Here is a 20,299-nt window from a genome sequence, read left to right on the forward strand (position 1 = left end):
TCAGGATGGGCACATGAATTGGAAGGGTTTAAAGAGAAATGGGCCAAATGCTGGCAAATGGGACTAAACCATATCTGGTTGGCATGGATGCGTTGGACCTAAGGATCAGTTTCCATAATATATAACTCTATATTAGACATTGACAGACAGGGCAATGCACGCCCTTGCCACTCTCTGAGTAAAGAACCTGCCTCTGATGTCTGTCTTAGGACCACCTTTGTAGCTGACGATTAGTTTGTCACAATCCTGGATCTCCCTTCCGAACAGGACTTGTGGATGAACCTGCACCAGAGTGTTGGTATTACTGCAGCTGAATAGATATTTTTCAAAGAATCTGTTTTGCAATCTTATTATGTATCTCTGGAATAGATGGGCTTGAACCGAGGCCTCCTATCTCAGAGGTGGGGACACTATCATTATGCAACAAAAGCCCCTGCAGTAGTCTATGAAGGCAGCTCACCACTATCTACCCAAGGGAAGTTTAGGAATGGGCAATAAATGCTGGTCTTGACAAGAACATTAACATTCTGTGAACAAAGTAAAATTTGGTGAAAATATAGAATATAAATGGCAGTGTAAGTCATTTTTTTCAATTATTACAGCAAAAGAAATGAAATATGAAGAATGAATTCACTTACTGGCTTTGAATAAGATCACAGATTGTTTTTTCAGGTTTGCATGTTGGAGGAGGGGGAATTGGGGTACAAGGCACATTTGTAGGAGCTGATTGACAGTAAGGCTTTCTGGAATCTTGAACTCTCCAATCAAATGCAGTTCTGTGACAGCAGTCATTTGGCTCAGCCTTTCCATTCTTTCTTATGCATTGGGGTGGGGAGTGTGAACAGGATCCTAAAATCAGAAAAACAAAGGAATTGCATTAAGTACCAATCAAAACTTACGACATTTACCAATGACATTTTGTTTATTTTTTTGGTTTATCGACAATCTCAGAGTGTCTTTTGCTAGGCCACTAGTTATTGTCCATCCCTATAAACCTTGAGAAGGTAGTGGGGAGTCCACAGCAGAGCTTGGGGTGAGGGTACACCAGCAGTGCTTCAGGAAGGGAGTTCCTGGACATGGACCCAGAGACAGAGAAGACACCACAATATAGTTCCAAGTCAGATGGTAAGTGGCTCTGAGGGGAGCTTAAAAGGTGATTGTGTTCCTGGGCAGCAATTGCTCTTGACCGTCTCAGTCTTAGAGATCACAGGTTTGAGATTCTGTTGAAGAAAGCTCTAGGTATTTTTGCTCATCTTGTAGCCAGTACACATTGAGCCACTCTTTGTCTCAATGGTGGTTAAAAGGTTGCCATAATCTTACCAAACCATAGAACTACTCTCTCATTAGAGTTAGATGAGTAGTGGTGGTTTAACCTGAGGGTCACTATGCCTCAGGCAGGGAGCGTGGCTGAGGAGATTCCTTCATGGTGGAGGTGGTGAATGTTTGAGGGCGAATGTTTGTGGTGGTAGATGAGTTAACAATCAAATGGGTTGCTTTGTAGTGGATGGTGTCAACTTTTTGAGAGTTGCTAGAGCTGCACTCATACAGCAAGTATTCCATCACCCTCCCCTCTTGTGCCTTGTAGATGGTGGATGGGGAATCACAGACTCAAGAGATGAGTTACTGGTGACAAAATTCCAAACCTCTGACCTGTCTTGCAGCCACAATCTCCACATGGCTGATTGAGTTCAGTTACTGCTCAATACTAACCCAAGAACATTGGCTCAATAATGATGCTGCCATTGAATGTCAAGGAGAGGTGGTTAAATGGTCTCTTCTTGGAGATAGTCAATGCCTGGCACTTGTTGAACCAGCTTCAGTGAGAGAAGTTAGTTATTTCCCCTTGATATTCAATGGCATTATTATCCCTGAATCCAATCTTATCGATATATAAAGTTATATAATTGCACGTAATCAGTACACATACCACATTGGCCTTGAGTGTTGTCAAGAAAGTATTGTTCTGGTACCCTGATTTTAAAGGCATTAGGGTAAGCAGTAATAGTTGTTCGAATACCAGGAATAGAAATATATGTGCTGATGCCCAGTTTAGTAATGATAAAGTCATTTGCATTGTAGGGAGGATTCACATTATTTCCGTTGACAGTTAACTGTGAAAAAAAAACACATCTTTGAAATCTGTCCCAAACCACAAAGCATTTGTATGTTGTAATTAATTTCTAATTTGAAACTTTTTTAAACTAAAAGGACATTTAAGCTGTTTTTATTTCTCTGCTATTTTGGTGTTTTGTTTGTCTCAGAGTTATTTTACATTGTTCAGGTTACAGGAGCTCAGGATGGTCCCATTGACGAATATACTATCTGCTCCCCAGAGCAGCAGGTGAATTTGGTCTCTATTGCTCAAGTCTCTCTCTCTCTCTCTCTCTTTTGCTACCCAAAAGAAGTTTCACTCAATGGGCTTGGATAATCTTGAAACTAAGAAACCATTATCCTCCCAATAAAATATTGATTATAGATTTACAAAGTGATGGAAGTGTTACGGCACAGAAGGAGGAGGTTCAGCCTCTCTTGCCTGCACTAGATCATTAAATGAACATCATTACAAAGTACCAATCACCTGCTTTCTGCCCCATGACTTTGCATATCATTTTTATCCAAACAATCTTACAATGTCCACTTGAATGCTGCAATTAAACCTGTCTCCTCCCGACAGTACATTATTTAATCCACCTATCGCTGAGTGAAAATGTTTTTCCTCGCTTCACCCTGGCTTGTTCTATTGCAAATCATCCTAAATTTATGCCCTCTTGTTCCTTTTACCATTGGGAACAGTTTCTACCTATTTGTTCTGTGTGGCCCACTTGTGATTTTGAGAATCTCTATCAGATCTTCTCTTTGCCTTCTTCCCTCCAGGAATTACAGTCACAACTTCTTCAATCTAGCATAACTGAGTTTCCTTTTCCCAGGAACAATTCTAGTGAATCGTTTCTGCACTCTCTCCAATGCATTCACATCCTTCCAACATTGTGTTGCCCAGAATTATTCACAATTTCCAACTAACATCTAAAAAGTGCATTAATGCAAGTTCAATATCACCTCCTTGCTCTTGTACTCTTTGCTTCTCTTAATAAAGCAGAGGATACTGCAAACACTACTTCTCTCTCTACTTACTCTGCCACTTTCAATGATCAATGCACATACCTGCTCCCTCTACTCATGCACCTCCTTTTTATACACTCATTCCTCCATATCCACATGGTTCTGTTCCTGAGAAACATTTTGTGAATGATGACATTCACAAGTTTGGAGCTCAAGTTAAAAATAGGTTAATAATTGCAGATACACTACTTTTGCTTGCAGATGTTGATTTTTGTTGTTACTTTTTTTGGGGCGCAGATAGGTGAATTCAGGATTCATGATTTTGCAGGTACGGAGGATTTACTGTATTATCTTTAAATTTTCTTCCTGCCAAAATGTGTAACCTCACATATATCTGCATTTCACCTGACGAGGGAACAACGCTCCAAAAGCTTGTGATTTCTAATAAACCTGGTGGACTATAACCTGGTGTTGTGTGACCTCTGACTATGTTCAACCCAGTCCAACACAGGCACCTCCACGTCACAACAATAAGTACGCCATCATTTCTATCCAAAAAAGTACACGTTTGGCTGTTTTTTTTCTAGTTCATGGTGGGTGAGTTCAGAACTAAGGAGGACTGGTTAAAAACTTGGTGTGGAGAACTTTGAAAAAATCTGAAGTTTGAGAGATTTTGGAACTCCTTGCCTTATAAGGCTGTGGAGACATGATCAGTTGTTAAAACAGAGGTAAACAGATTCTTATTAAGCAAGGAATCAAAGGTTATTGAGAGTAGGTGAGAACATGGAATTCAAACCCAAATAGATCAGCCATAACCTTATTAAATGGTAGAACAGACTCAAATTCTTAATTTTATGTATGTATGTTGTTTGGAGCACAGTCCAAAAGCCTCATTTGTCTACATAACAGTAATAATATTTCAGAAGTATTTCATTAGCTGTGTAGCATCTTAAGATGATCTGCATATGTAAGTAGTGAATAAAATGGAAAATGAAACGGAATACAATCTTATCAAATGACAAAAATGTTCAAAGTAATAACAAAATAAATAATAAATTAAAATTTAGAAAGGTAAAATTTCAGAAGTATACATTGTAGTTAGGTAATGACACACAGACGACAAGCAACATGAATTCGACTGGGACAACACTACCATTATAGGGCAAGCCAAACAGAGAACAGCCAGGGAATTCCTAGAGGCATGGCACTCATCCACAGACTCTATCAACAAACACATCGACCTGGACCCAATATACCGGCCACTACAGCGGACAGCTCAAACTGACAACCGGAAGCGGCAGAGACAGGCCACTATAAATGCCGGAGGAAACAGCACAGAGGCGCTTCACAGGAGGCTCCCAAGCACTGAGGCTGTCACCTAGACAGGGGACGAAACGTTTGCAAGACAAATTCCCAGCTCGGCGAACAGAACCACAACAACAGTTAGGCTGATCATTTGGAAATCCATGAAGAAGTCCATTCTGCCAGCCAGGGATTAGGACAGGTGCTTAGCAAGTACTAATAATTTTTATACTAATATTATCTTCCACAAAACTAATGAAAGTAAACAGATAGGATTTGAAGGGTGAAAGGAATCATAAGAATATGGAAGATGGAATGGTGAACTGTGTAGAGCAGAAGGGATGGGGACGGTTACATTCATAGATTGATGTGTCTCCGTAGGATTTTTCACTGAAAGTTAGGGCAATGGTTGGTTCACAGGCAATGAGTGTATTAGTTAATGGATGTATCATCGTTACTTAAGCTATATATTGGTTGGTTTTACTGGTATAATAAGTATAATAAATTGTCAATCTAGTTTCACAATAGAATATTAAAGCACTTACCACATATGTTCCTCCAGTTGAAATATGTACAACATTTCCATTGTAAGAAATAATTAGGCCCCTTGGACAAGACTTCTTTACAAATGAGAAGCAAAAATAATTATCCAATAGAATAGAGAAATTGTATTTTGGAACCCGTTCTTCCACCAGGGTGTATGTACAGTTCTCAAAGAAGTCATACCATGTACCATCAAATGTGCTATAGTGTGGGTCTCCCCATATTTCACATTCACCTAAAATTAAATCAAAAACAGAATTTCAGAGGATTATTAGTGCTTTGGAGTAATATTACTGCCCATGACCCATCCTGCCTGGTTTTCCTTTCCATTGATATCAATTGAAAGGAAAATTCGCAGGAATGTACGATAAGCAATGAAACTAGCCTGTCCATGTTATGGCCCACACAAAGCTGAAAACTGTTGCCATCATTTTAAACAATAATCAAAATGACAGCAATTTGAACAAGTCAGTGATACTCACAGTCACATTCCCATTTCTCACAACATCCATCTGCAGTGTGAACTTTCACAGGCTCAATGTTGTTGATACATTTTGGTTTAATTAATGTAGGACAGGTAATTTGATCCAGTTTAAAAGTATCTCCTTTGATGCAAGTAATCATTGTGCAGTTTTCCTTCCATGTCTCCAAGCACTAAAAAGAAAATTAAAAACAAATTCATCACTCTAACATTGACCTGTTCAATGCAGGTAAACATATAAAGGTGAAAGTAATCAGTATTTAATGCAAACAATTTATCTTTTAAGTAAACAATCTTTATTTCATAACAACTGGAAAAATCGCTTCACTGAATCAGTAAACTGATAAGTTTTAGCTTTCCAGAATTTTGCAGATAAGTTTCGTTTAATAATTTATTGTTGCTTTATCAATCAGTCACCAATACAATCTGTCCATGACAATATTGGTAGGGGTGTACAGTCTTTGAGAAGATCAATCCCATGTTACTTTGATGTTGTGTGGCATTACTACCATGCTGAATGGGATTGACTTCAATCAGCTATAGCATTACAAGGCTGGTATCTATGAGGCAATATGATACATCAACAGCTGTTAAATTATATTCAAACACAATCTGCAATCTCATCGCGCATTATGTCCCCAATTGGCCATTGCCATCAAGCCAGGACATCAACCTTAGTTCAATGAAGAATGCAGTTGAGCATGCCAAACATGTGTAAAATTGAGGTGGGAAACTAGTTAAGCTCCAACACTGGATTATTTTGTGCAAACTGCATAAGCAGTAAGGAACATGACAGGGCTAAGTGATTATATAACCAATGGATAAGATCTATGCTCTGCAATCCCAGCAACATCCAGTCCTGAAGAACTAATAGGAGAAGGAGGAGCAGGAGGAGCCATATACAATCCGATCCCCAGTGATGGGATTGCCCAGAATATCACTGCAAAAACAATGTTGAAGCATTTGTATTCAACTTTATATAAGTTAGGAAATGTGGAAATTTGGAATTAATGTGCACACATGTATTATTCCACTGAGCATAAAAATAGGATTTATTAAAACAAATATTTTGAAGAGAATGTTATAAGTCGTCATATATTCTGCTGTTGTGCCACAGGTGAATCAGATACATAACCATACTGAACAAAATTCATTCAGTTGGCTTGTGCTAAGTCCATATGCTGTCTCATTGAAACTATCATACCAATACTCGTGGCATCATTTCACACGTGCCATTCTTGGCAGTGATCATTGATATTCCAATCATGACTTAATTTTATGCAACTATTAAGAGTACACACTCAGATTTCATATGTGATTCTCAGTTGATGAGACTTGCTGTTGGAAATGTGTACATTTACAGGATCAATTCAGAATGTGCCATGTTTTGTATATTTTTGGAAATGTAACTAAGTGTCAATTAATGTCCAGACACAGTTACATTTTAGGTTTGACCATAACTTTCGTAGAAGTAGTTACATCTATTTGGTGCCATATTTCTCCTATCTGTTACTACACATGGCTTTATACTTGGTAGAGTCTAAAGACCAAGAGATGAAGACACTCTGAAGTCTATGAAAATAGCTGCAATGTTCCATCGTTGGGTGATTACAATAAAACATTTAATTTTGTTGTGTCTTGTCTCACCAGAAATATGAGCTTTGAATTATTGTCATGATTTGCCAGAGGGAAATTCCATTGCCACTGGATTATTTCCTAATCGAAAACTTGTGCCCAATTTGAAACATCCTGTAGATCTCTTAACATGATAAAACCTATTGACTCAAGTGTTCACTCAAGATATTCTTTACATTAGAAAAAATGAATCATATTTACTTACCTCCCTTGGTGGGTTTGAATTGCACCGACAAGATTCTAGAGGTTTCTCTGTGAGATGGATAATTGGAGACTCATAGACTGTAGAATGTATTATAGGCACAATGGCTGTGGATGTAATTTGTGATGTTAATATTGGCTCACAGCACACCCTAATTCTATAATCCAAACACATGAGGTGATTCTTCGGTGTCTGTTCATTGTAATTACAAATCAGTCCTTTGTTTATATCACAAGAAACATTATCCTTTGTTTCACTTATTGGTCGTTGTGGGAACTTGACAGCTTCACAAGCAATGTCATTTATTTGGTAAGGGGAGAAAGGACACAGTTTATAGCGAATTGTCTCCAATAACTCAGAATCCCCTTTGTTCTGAATAGTTGGTGTATTTTCATTAAACCAAGGTGACCATATACCATTGCAATATGGTTCTGTGAAATAAAAGGAGACAAGCTTATTAACTTTGTCATAAACAAAAACATTTAAGCAGAAATTCAGAGAGAGGACACAGTGATATCTAAATCTTGGCTTTGAATCTAGCTCATAGTGAGTTAGAGGAAAACCATATTTCTCTTGTAGCTGGAAGAATCCTGTGTAAAAGAGTTCAGGTTATATCAACTCAATTCTTTAATGAGTATATCTTCACATGAAATAAGACAATTCAGTATGAACTGGCAATCTCATTGAAACATGCAATGAGAATTATAACTACTGAAAACAAATCAAATTTCAAATCAGCAATGAAGGTAGTCCTATTTTGAGTTTGGCACAATTATACTTTGCTGGAGTAGAATCATACAGACAAAGCACAGAATCAGACTGTTCAATCCAACCATAATCCCAAACTAGATTAGTCCCACCTGCCTATAGCTCACCAAATATTTCTTATTCACGTACTATCCAAATGTCTTTGAAACACTGTAACTGCACCACATCCATCACTTCCTCTGGATGTTCATTCTACGCAAGACCATTCTCAGTCTAAAAATGTTGCTCGTCATGTCTTTTTTAAAATCTTTCTCCCCTCATCTTAAAAATATGCCACCTTAGTCTTGAAATCCCCCATCCTAGGGAAAAGGTACCTGTTCTATACCTTATCTATACTCATGATTTTATAAACCTCTATGAGGTCACCTCGCAACCTCCCACTCTCCCTTGAAAAGTATTCCAGCCTTGCCAGCCTCTCTTTGTAACTCAAGCCCTCCATTTCTGGAAACATCCTGCTAAGTCTTTTCTGAACCCTCTCCAGCTTAATAATATATTTCCTTTAATAGGGTGAGCATAACTGTCCACAATACTCCAAAACAGGCCTCACCATGTCCTGTACAGCTTCAACATGACATCCCAACTTCTATACTCAAAAGGTATGGGTGAGTAGATGATAGTTTATAGGAAAGTTGAGTGGATGTTAATTTGCATTCAATCTGCCTCTCTCCCTCCTAGATCACCATAAGGTAGATGACTTGAACGTCCAAATAGAGGTAAATAGGGATGATTTAATTGTCAGTTTAGAGATGTGGTCACAGGATGACAAGCCGAAGAAATGAATATTCAAAAATACGTCATTTTGAATGGATAAGCAAAAAGAAAGAGGAGGTGGCATATCATCTTAATAAAGGGACAAGTTTATTATATTGGGAACAAAGAATCAAGATGGTGAATCAGTTTAGGTGGAGCAAAGAAACAACAAAAGACAACCAATCTTATGGGAATAGTTATTAGTTCACCAGAAGAAGTGGTAATGATGGATTTGGTATTAATCAAGAAATTAGAATGACATGTTACCTGAATAGCACACAAATAATGGGCAGCTTCAATTTAGATATAAACTGGTAAACAGAATCAGTACTGTGGTGTGGAGGAGGAATTCCTGGAGTGTGTACAGTTTGGGCCTCTAACGAAGAAAGCTGAAGAACCAAGTTGGGATCAGATGTTTTTTCAGATTTAACATTATGAATTGAGCAAGGACAAATTAACAAGTTTGCTGTAATGAGCCCTCGGGAAACAGTGACCACAATATAATAGGACTTTACATCAAGTTTGAAAGAGTTATAGTTTATTTTGAAGCTAGAGACTTAAATCAGAATAAAGGAAACTGAAAGAAATTAGTGTTAAATGAGAGGTAATACTTGAAAAGTTAACTGGGTTAATACATTCCCTGGACCAGAGTGTTGTAGGAAGTGGCTGTGGAGATAGCTACCAATGCATCAACTATCCTTCAAAATTCTACAGATTCTGGAATGTTTCCTGCAGATTGGAAATTAGCAAGAGGTAGATAGAAAACAGAGAACCATAGACTTGTTAACTTGACGTCAGTATCAGGCAAGTGTTAGAATCTATTACAAAGGATGTGATAAGTAGATGCTCAAATAACAATATATTTGCAAAGAGTCAACATGCATTCATAAGAAGAATATCATGTTTGACAAGCCTATTTGAGTTTTTTAATGGGTATTATTTGGAGCACAGATGAAAGAGAATTAGGGGTTGAGGTGCATTTGGATTTTCAGAATGTTTTTGATTGTGTCCCATACAGAACATTAGTAAACACATTAAAGCATGTGGAATGGAGGGATGCAGTGTTGGAGATACTACACTCGTGTGGATTGAAAACTGGTGAACAGACGGTGAACAGTAGGAGTAAATGGGTAATTCGTAAGATGACAATCCGTTACAAGTGCAATATCACAAGGAACAGTACTGGTGCCACAGCTGTTAACAAGCTGTATCCATATATGTATTTCTAAATTTGCTGATGACACAAAGCTAGATGAGATAGTAAGTTGTGAGAAGGATGCAAGGAGGCTTGGTAAGATTAGGTGAATGAACGAGTGCATAGCAAATGGAACACAATGTGCATAGGTGTAATGTTATCCATTCAATAGAGGAAAGTAATCCTTTAATTAGGAGTGTTTGGGAAATGTTGATATCCTTGCGGATGGACAAGTGTGAATCACTAAAAGGTAGCGTGCAAGTGTCACAAGCGATTAGGAAGGCAAATGGTATATTGGCTTTCTTCACAAGTGAATTTGAGCATAGAAGTTAAGATGCCTTGCTGCATTTGTATATAGCATTAGTATGACAGCACCCGGATTATTACATACAGTCTTGGTTTCCACATGTGAAGAAGGATATACTTGTCATAGATGGAGTGCAATGAGGGGGTCACCAGACTAATCCCAGACTAAGACCGAAATGAGGAGGAATTTCTTCACAGCATCGTAAATCTTTGGAGAGGGCAATGGAAGCTCAATCTTTAAGCAGACAATATTTAAGAAGACACAAGTCAATGAACACAAATGATATCAAGGGACATGGAGATAATATGGGCAAGTGGCATTGAAGTGAATGATTAGCCATGGTCTGCTTGAATGGTGGAGTTGGTTTGTTGGAGTGAATGACCTACTCCTGCTCCTATGTTCATCCATTTAATTGGAAATATTAAATGCCTGACATTACATCTGAACAGATGGGTTGTGTGATTTATTTTTAAACTCACACATGGTTAACATAGTAAGCCATGTTAACTCCCAAGTTTTATTGATTTGCTACAGATTCATTTCCTATCTCAGTCAATAAGGAACTAATGCCTCCTTCAAAATGGGCCGATCTGTCTGCCTATTCCATATATGGATGAACTTAACATTTCTTTGGTCAATTCATTTTCACAATTATTCATAGTACCTTGTGAAATATTAGGTTTGTGCAGAGTGTAGTGAAAACTTGGGAAGGGCAGTGACTAATCAAAAGCTGGCGTTGTCAATTACATTTAAAGAGATAATATCATTTGAAGTTTTGGCATTGGAGAAGACTTTTCTCAAATACTGAGGCCACTTAACTGAGCTCATTTTATCTAATATTTTAAATTTCAGTGAATGGTATGGTCATACACAATGTGTTTGTTGTTACCTGTAGTGGTGGTTCCGATAGTCGAAGTTCTGGTTGTCGGAGATTCTCCTAGTTAAAACACAAAGAAATTAAATCAGTGATTCTGAGAGGACAACTGTCCTGACCGTAGGTCGTAACTCCAGATTTCCTATTAAAATGTTGAACTTTATTTACAACATAAACCTGAAGGAAGGTCGACCATCGAACCCCCCCCCCGCCTCAGCAGTGAGGCATCTCCTGCAGATATGTTTGTGTTTTACACTTCTAGTTATGTTCAAAACAAAAGGGTTAAAAGCAAACTCAATGTTAGTGACTGTCATTCTAGCGTATCGACTAATATGCTGTGAGCGCCTCAGCTCTGAGAACAGCCAGTTGAACATCCCAACAGTGCAAGTAAAAGAAAGGGAAATATTTCATCTCACTCAAGAGTCAGCCATTGCAAAAAGGGGGTAAGACAAGAGTTTCAATCAATCTACAAAGCCAAGAATGTTGAAACCAACTGTTCAAATCCCAAAACCAACACTATCAGTAATATCCACTGCAACAGCTGCACCATTTAACTATTCACTTGCTGCAAGCAATTCAAAGACTGATGTGATTTTTTTTATAGATTTATAATTTTAAGCTCACCTCTTATTTGTAATGATAGTGTTTGTGTATGCATGTTGTGTTACTATTTCTTCTCCAATTTATTAACTTTCTGTTAATTCAAGAAATCCTGATTAAATTGGCTCCTTTTAAACCCATAAGTTAATTTCATCTGGGAGAAAGCTATTGACGAGGGAGGTGATTCTTTTAAAATTAATGCTATTGCAACCAATAAGGGGTTTGCTAAATAACAAAGGGAACCAGTTCACCTCTGTTCACATGGGACCTTAATAATTTGGGATATCTTGGTGGGAAATGTAACCCCAGCTGTGGAACCTCACCCAAGGACTATTAGAAGGAATGATAAAGGAAAATCAAACATTTAAGTATTCTAGTCAATCAATTAATGAGACATGATATAACTTATTCGGATGGGTTCCTATCAAAACAGTCACATGACATGAATGAATAAATAAACATTAGATTGCATTTACTTCTGGATTTGAAGACTTGAAGAAGTCACATTGCATATCCTTGTTTCTGTAGATTATTCACACTGCTGGCTGTGCTGATTAGAGGCAGATGTTCGCAGGTAAAGGGATGGCTGGAAAATGGGAAGCCTTCAGAAATGAGATAACAAGAATCCAGAGAAAGTATATTCATGTCAGGGTGAAAGGGAAGGCTGGTAGGTATAGGGATTGCTACGAGATGGCTAAAGAAATTGAGGGTTTGGTTAAGAAAAAGAAGGAAGCATGTGTCAGGTATAGACAGGATAGATCGAGTGAATCCTTAGAAGAGTATAAAGGAAGTAGGAGTATACTTAAGAGAGAAATCAGGAGGGCAAAAAGGGGACATGAGAAGCATTGGCAAATACAATTAAGGAGAATCCAAAGGGTTTTTACAAATATATTAAGGACAAAAGGATAACTAGGGAGAGAATAGGGCCCCTCAAATTTCAGCAAGGCGGCCTTTGTGTGGAGCCACACAAAATGGGGGAGATACTAAATGAATATTTTGCATCAGTATTTATTGTGGAAAAGGATATGGAAGATATAGACTGTAGGGAAATAGATGGCAACATCTTGCCAAATGTCCAGATTACAGAAGAGGAAGTGCTGGATGTCTTGAAATGGTTAAAGGTGGATAAGTCCCCCGGACCTGATCAGGTGTACCCGAGAACTCTGTGGGAAGCTAGAGAAGTGATTGCTGGGCCTCTTGCTGAGTTATTTGTATCATCAATAGTCACAGGTGAGGTGCCAGAAGACTGAAGGTTGGCAAATGTGGTTCCACTGTTTAAGAAGGGTGGTAAAGACAAGCTAGGGAACTATAGACCGGTGAGCCTGACCTCAGTGGTGGGCAAGTTGTTGGAGGGAATCCTGAGGGACAGGATGTACATGTATTTGGAAAGGCAAGGACTGTTTCGGGATAGTCAATATGGCTTTGTGCGTGAGAAATCATGTCTCACAAACTTGATTGAGTTTTTTGATGAAGTAACAAAGAAGATTGATGAGGGCAGAGCAGTAGATGTGATCTATATGGACTTCAGTAAGGCATTCAACAAGGTTCCCCATGGGAGACTGATTAGCAAGGTTAGATCTCATGGCATACAGGGAGAACTAGCCATTTGGATACAGAACTGGCTCAAAGGTAGAAGACAGAGGGTGGTAGAAGAGGGTTGTTTTTCAGACTGGAGGCCTGTGACCAGTGGAGTGCCACAAGGATCGGTGCTGGGTCCTCTCCTTTTTGTCATTTACATAAATGATTTGGATGCAAGCATAAGAGGTACAGTTCGTAAGGTTGCAGATGACACCAAAATTGGAGGAGTACTGGACAGCGAAGAGGGTTAACTCAGATTACAACAGGATCAGGACCCAATGGGCCAATGAGCTGAGAAGTGGCAGATGGAGTTTAATTCAGATAAATGCAAGGTGCTGAATTTTGGGAAAGCAAATCTTAGCAGGACTTATACACTTAATGATAAGGTCCTTGGGAATGTTGCTGAACAAAGAGATCTTGGAGTACAGGTTCATAGCTCCTTGAAAGTGGAGTTGTAGGTAGATAGGATAGTGAAGAAGGCGTTTGGTGTGCTTTCCTTTATTGGTCAGAGTATTGAGTACAGGAGTTGGGAGGTCATGCTGCGACTGTACAGGACATTGGTTCGGCCACTGTTGGAATATTGCATGTAATTCTAGTCTCCTTCCTGTCGGAAAGATGGTGTGAAACTTGAAATGGTTCAGAAAAGATTTACAAGGATGTTGCCAGGCTTGGAGGATTTGAGGTATAGTGAGAGGCTGAACAGACTGGGGCTGTTTTCCCTGGAGCATCAGAGGCTGAGGGGTGACCTTAGAGGTTTACAAAATTATGAGTGGCATGGATAGGATAAATAGACAAAGTCTTTTCCCTGGGATTGGGGAGTCCAGGACTAGACGGCATAGGTTTAGGGTGAGAGGGGAAAGATATAAAAGAGACCTAAGGGGCAACCTTTTCACGCAGAGGGTGGTGTGTGTATGGAATGAGCTGCCAGAGGATGTGGTGGAGGCTGGTACAACTGCAATATTTAAGAGGCATTTGGATGGGTATATGAATAGGAAGGGTTTGGAGGGATATGGGCCGGGTGCTGGCAGGTGGGATTAGATTTGGTTGGGATTTCTGATCGGCATGGACGGGTTGGACCGAAGGGTCTGTTTCCATGCTGTACATCTCTATGACACCTGGCACTTCTGTGCTTCCCAGTTAAGGTGTTGCTGCAGTCCTTTCCACTTCAGTCACCCACCTACAAGCAGGCCATCCTTTTTCTGCTGGTTGCTTTCTGACCACACTTTTATCATACGCCCAAGTCCAATGACACTGCAGTCCCTAACGACTCCCATGGACAAAAGCTGAAAGTCCTATTCATACCATCCTTCTGATTAATGCTGTACAAAAAAAAATCAGCATATCCATCAGCCACTAAGTCTCAGCTGCTCTGACAGAAGGTCTTTATGAATCCTGTTCCTACATTGACATTGAGGCATTAGGGAACCTAAACTTGACTAAAATGCCTAAAAAATTGAATATATTGAAATCACCTCAACTCGCAAGTTACCATTCTGAAACACATGAACCACACAATGCCACACCATTATAACGCTCATTGCTAACCGCACGCAAATTCAGAGGAAATAATTTCAAATAAATATCTGAAACTAAAAGGAAAGTGACATAAGCAAGAAGTCATTACCCAGAACAGCTCCAGCAAATAGATTACAATAGCAAGACTATTTCCTTGGAATTTCTTTACCTTATTTTTTAAAAAGCTAAAATACTTCCATAGTTCAGGCGAGCATCCTGCATTGAAAAGGTGTGTTTTCACTTGTCCAGAAATCTAGGTGGATTTGGAATATGTTCAAGAACAAATAAATGCTCCATAGCTTACTTCAGCTCCTGACTTTATTATCAATCCCTCATCTTCTAAAGAAAGAAGATTTTGGAATAAATGTAGCTGCCAAACAATTTATTAAGTAGAAAGTTAACAATTACAGCAACAATGATTGTCATAATTGCGATCTAGTTCCTCCTGTTGACGAAAATTATAAATAGCTTGCCGCTACCACGTAAGTTCCAGGGCAATTTTTAAGACTTCCTTAGCATCTACATTGAGACAATTACTTCATCATTACAGACAGAACTGGAACACTTCAAAAATAAACTGACAACTAACTTCACAAATAAAGCCTATGATCAGACCATAGCTTTAAATTGCTTTTGTATTGAAAAGTGCCAAAACACATGCATTTTGGAAAAACAGCCAATAAATATACTTTGCAATAAAGCCAAAAAAAGTCTACTTAAATTGAATAGTTTGCTCTCCACTTTTGCATGGATGTCATAGTTCTGTTATCTTTACTCACTGTGTATCAGAACAGACCTAACAAAACCAACACCTTACAAAATACCAGAGAGAGATTTTTCATATCTATCACAATCACTTGCTCCTGAGATAACTATAAAAGCCATTGGTTACCAGGTGTGGTGAAAGGCTCAGTTGTGGATGTTGTCACTGGATTTGTAGTGTAAAGGAAGAGAAATGCTGAGAACACTACAGTGAAGGCACGAAATGAAGAAGTCAGTTTTGAATTTATTTTCATGATTTACAAAGCCTGAGCTCACACAAACACTCAGAACAAACTTTGACCCCGATTTTTCAGTCAGTTGTGAAGGAATGACACTCATTATGTATGGTATTGACAATTGACATTTTGTGGGGATCTGAGCAACAACTGGAGCATACGTTGAATCGAGAGATACCAAACACCCAGACTGGGGAGTTGTTGAAAGCCCCATTTCACCTCCTTTGGGGAAGGCTGTATGTATTGTGTGCTGATATAGGCAACTTAAGTGTCCAGCAACAGGCCTTCTCCAAGACACAGTGGCTCAGTGGTTAGCACTGCTGTCTCACAGTACCAGGGACCCAGATTTGAATCCACACTTGGGTGACTGTGCAGAGTTTGCACAATCTCCCTGTGTCCGTGTGAGTTTTCTCCGGGTGCTCGGTTTCCTCCCACAGTCCAAAGATGTGCAGGGCAGGTGGATTAGCCACAGGAAATGCAGGGTTACAGGGATGGGGTGGGTCTGGGTGGGATGCTCTTCAGAGGTGGGCTTCGATGGGCTGAATGGTCTGCTTCCACACTGTAGGAATTCTATGACCCTTTGAAAATCAAGTGCCCGAGAGCTGCTGGCCTCTCAGAGGTAGTTCTTGCAAGCAGCACCAGCCATGTGGTGCCAGCTTCTGGCATCAGAGTTCTAGCAGCAGCAGGTAACCCAGGCTTCAGGTGAGGGAGGGTGGTATGGGGGTCATGACAGAGGGATGCAGTGAGGTTGTTGAGACTGCACACATCTCAAGTATTTGGATCACTTGGTTCAGGACCAACCAATAGTAACAGAGCAGATATTGTACACTGTGTCAGCCCAGGAATTCAACACTCAGGAGGAGTGGGAAAGCCTGAATGCCAGGCTAAAGACAAGACTCTGGAGCCATTAGTAAGGAAGCACAAAAAGCTAGCAGATAGATGAGATACAGCACACAACTGACAATTAAAGACAATGCAGGCATGCCTGTACCTGCTCCATGAATGCTGAAATCTTAATATTTAGTGCACACATAGCCTCTTGCATTGGGAGACCAGGGACTCTCATGGAGAGTCAACTCCAGCAAGCTAGTCAGGCGTTGCCAGAAATCTGTGCTAAACTGCAGATTATCAGCCTTTCTTCTGGAATCAAGCATCCAGCACCACAGTGAGGGGCCAATGAGACACCGACACTCTCTACCAGGAGCTCAGTCCTCTCTGGTAGGAACGGAGGGTGAACAGATAGAAATATGTGGTGAGAATGGCTGAGATTTCCTATTTAATGAGGTAAGCTACTGTGTTACCAAATATCGCCCATTCGGTTCAGTGCTGCGGGTGAAGAACCGTGGCACCTGGGAATATCTTAAGATGCAGAAGTCATTATTCTCAGGATATCATGCACAAACCTGCAGAATATTTCCCTTGTGGTCACGTACTAGGTGCATGTTTAATGAGCGAAATTCCTTGCAATGGTTCCTCAGCTACTTTGATAGCCAGCACTAGGGGAAACCTGTAGAGGAGCGAAGCCTCTGACTCTGTAGGCTTGGCTGTCACTTACCAGGTGCGGAGCTGGTGGTAGATGTAGTTGTAGTTGTCTGTATTGGTGGTATAGTTTCTATAGAGCAAGAAAACATTTCAACCTGTTACTTTACAGACTCAAACTCACGTGTGTCTTGTGTAAAAACATGCCTTCCAGCTGCATGTAGACAAACACCATAACTGCAAAAATCAATTTGTTTCTATCTTACTCGAGTTGGAATTATTTTAGTAGAGAGAGAGAATAGAAACAATAACACCTGTGTGCAGTGCATCAATTCTTCAAGTATTCCTCAAAATGCTACAACTGTCAGACTGGTTTTTGCATGAGGTCATGCAAATCTCACAAATATTCATTTTTAATAAATAGTGAGAACAGCTTCTAATATATTGATCTATTTGACATTGTCTGTCCAAATAAACAGTTTCAGTGAAAATATCTGGCAGAAATTATACCAATGTCATAATCAACGTAACCTCTGAATTTAATTGGAGTATCCAGGCTGTGCAGGAATATTCCGTGTGGCTGTGGGGCTGCAAAGTTGAGTGAGGACTTGAAACATCGCTAGCAGGATCCTACATTATGATTATGTCTAAGTATATGAGTCAGTGAGTGTTCAAGTATTTATGACAGGAACCTGCACCATCATACTCGGATATGTGCCATGTGCTATTACTAAACACAAGGCATAGAAATTAAATTACCAGCCAGGCTGATACACACATCAGCTAATATGAACACATGATAGGAACTGAAGTGGACCATTCAGCCCTTTGTGACTCCTCTGCCGTTCTATAAAATCCTGGCTGATCTCTTCCGACTTCCACATTCTCATCTACCCACAATAATCTTTGATTTCCTTGCCTAACATTAGAAAGATTCAATATTCAATGACCCCACTTCTTTCTGAGGCAGAAAATTCCACTGTCACACAACCCTCAGAGAAAAGACATTCTCTTCATCTCTGTAGGCATGGACGGCATGTTGGCTCAGTGATAAGCACTGCTATCTCACGGTGACAGGGACCCAGGTTCAATTCCACCTTTGGGTGACTGTGTGAAGTTTACATGCGGTTCTCAGGCCTATATGGGTTTCCTCTGGGTGCCCGGTTTCCCCTCTCAGTTCAAAGATGTGCAGGTTAGGTGAATTGGCCATGCTAAATTGTCTGTAGTGTCCAGGGATGTGAAGGTTAGGTGGTTTAGCCATGGGGTAAGTCTGGGTGGGATGTTTTTCAGAGGTTAATGCAGACCCGATGGACAAAATGGCCTCTTTCTGCACTGTAAGGATTCTGTCCTAAAGGATGAGCCATAATTATAAACCAGTATCCTTTAGTTCTGATATGGGGAAACATTTTTTCCATGTCCACATTATGAAGATTATTCAGGGTCTGATAGAGTTCAATCAAATCATCTCTTATCTTTCTAAATTCTAGTGGAAACAAGCCTAGCATGTCCAATCTATCCTCAAGATTATTCCCACTCAATTAACTGATCTAAATCCATCTATAAACTCCTCGGAAAAACGAGAGAAATGCAGATGGCGGAAATCAGAAACAAAAACAGAAGTTACTGGAAAACCTCAGCAGGTTTGGCAACATCTGTGGACAGAAGTTCTGAGGGAGGGTCAATGAACCCAAAGCATTAACTGATTTCTCTCCACAGATGCTGTCCAACCTGCTGACTTTTTCCAGCAATTTTGTTTTTTGTTGTTGCAAACTCTTTGGCCCGGATTTTCTAATGGCCTAACAGTTGTTATTCCAGTAGAACTACACATGGAAAGACTGCAGAATCATCATCATAGCAGACTCCAAAGGAATTGCTCAGGAAATTGGATTCTCCCTTGGACAATTTCTCTACATCTGGAACCCTCCAAAAGTCTGCATTAAAATCCGAGACTTCAGAGAGTTACAATTCAATTAAACTTTAAGAAAAGTTAGTCAGGAAAAGTGAGACTATTAAATACATGGCCTAACACTGGAGTAGCTATTAAATGCTGATCCCATGCTTAACACACACATCCCTAACTGCACCTCATGGGTACAGGTTAATAAAAACCGACCTAGTTCTCAGTTACAATCTAATGACTAGTGATACAAACATTTTCAAAAGTAAATAGCTAGAAAGGAAAATTCATGTAGAAATATGAAGGCCATATTGTGTTACCTATAGAGTAACAGTTCACTATACACAACCCACTTGTGGAGATACACCTCCTGCAAAGTATGTAACACCTCCCACTTACCAGGTACAGAGCTGGTGGGAGTTGTAGTTGAAGTTGTTGTCGCAATCAGTGGTGTCGTTTCTACGGAGTAGAAAAATATTTCAATCAAATGCGCTGCACACTAAAGTTTAAATGTAGCAGGTTTATCAAGTTACTTTTCTGCTGTGTCTAACAAAGTGCATAAAAAACTGACAATTGCATCCATTCACTCCTATCTTAGCCTACTCCAGCAGTCAACTTGATGAACTGAGATTACAACTATTTAGTGATCCATATGTTCAGTCCACTGTTTAAAAAATGAGAGTTGCTAGAATTGTCATGCATACTTGTAAAACACAAGTTTCAAATCTGAGTTTCCAATAACCAGAGAAAACTCCTTTAAAATGGATAGGTCTGTAGTGGTTCCGACAGACCAGATAAACACTGCTTCTGAAAGTATTTGGGCATCTATCCTGGAAATTATACCAGGGTCATGTTCCCCAAGAGTTTATTGCACTAATCTATCTGAAATGTATGAAGATACTGGAAGGTCACCTTGTTGAGATACATATGCTAGGAATCTGCCCTACCTTAATCGGGCACATGCTATATTACTTTTTTGAGTTAATGTGAATAAAAGTTAAACAGATTGCCACTTTAACCAATGCATTTGTTTTGTTTGGGTGTGTTCACCATATTGGTTTAAAATATATGAAACCCCAATGCTAACCTGAAATGGGCTATTCCAGGTTTGATGG

At 39.5% G+C, this 20,299-nt stretch overlaps 1 protein-coding gene across 12 annotated transcripts in view; it reads right to left on the reverse strand.

Moving 5' to 3' along the window:
- The window catches only part of LOC140466807 (mucin-5AC-like), a 167,408-nt gene that overhangs the window by 11,119 nt on the left and 135,990 nt on the right, over positions 1-20,299 (reverse strand). For 11 of the 12 annotated variants that reach the window (XM_072562449.1, XM_072562452.1, XM_072562444.1 and 8 more), the window contains 8 exons: positions 19,584-19,643; positions 17,364-17,420; positions 11,133-11,180; positions 7,227-7,654; positions 5,388-5,559; positions 4,908-5,140; positions 1,928-2,111; positions 639-849 (listed from right to left, as the gene is read on the reverse strand). In XM_072562449.1, coding sequence (XP_072418550.1) covers positions 639-849; positions 1,928-2,111; positions 4,908-5,140; positions 5,388-5,559; positions 7,227-7,654; positions 11,133-11,180; positions 17,364-17,420; positions 19,584-19,643 — 1,393 coding nt within the window. The remainder of the gene's footprint in view (positions 1-638; positions 850-1,927; positions 2,112-4,907; positions 5,141-5,387; positions 5,560-7,226; positions 7,655-11,132; positions 11,181-17,363; positions 17,421-19,583; positions 19,644-20,299) is intronic. The other variant, XM_072562454.1, reaches the window with a different exon arrangement.

This window comes from Chiloscyllium punctatum, chromosome 44 (assembly GCF_047496795.1).
Source record: "Chiloscyllium punctatum isolate Juve2018m chromosome 44, sChiPun1.3, whole genome shotgun sequence".
Taxonomy (NCBI): domain Eukaryota; kingdom Metazoa; phylum Chordata; class Chondrichthyes; order Orectolobiformes; family Hemiscylliidae; genus Chiloscyllium; species Chiloscyllium punctatum.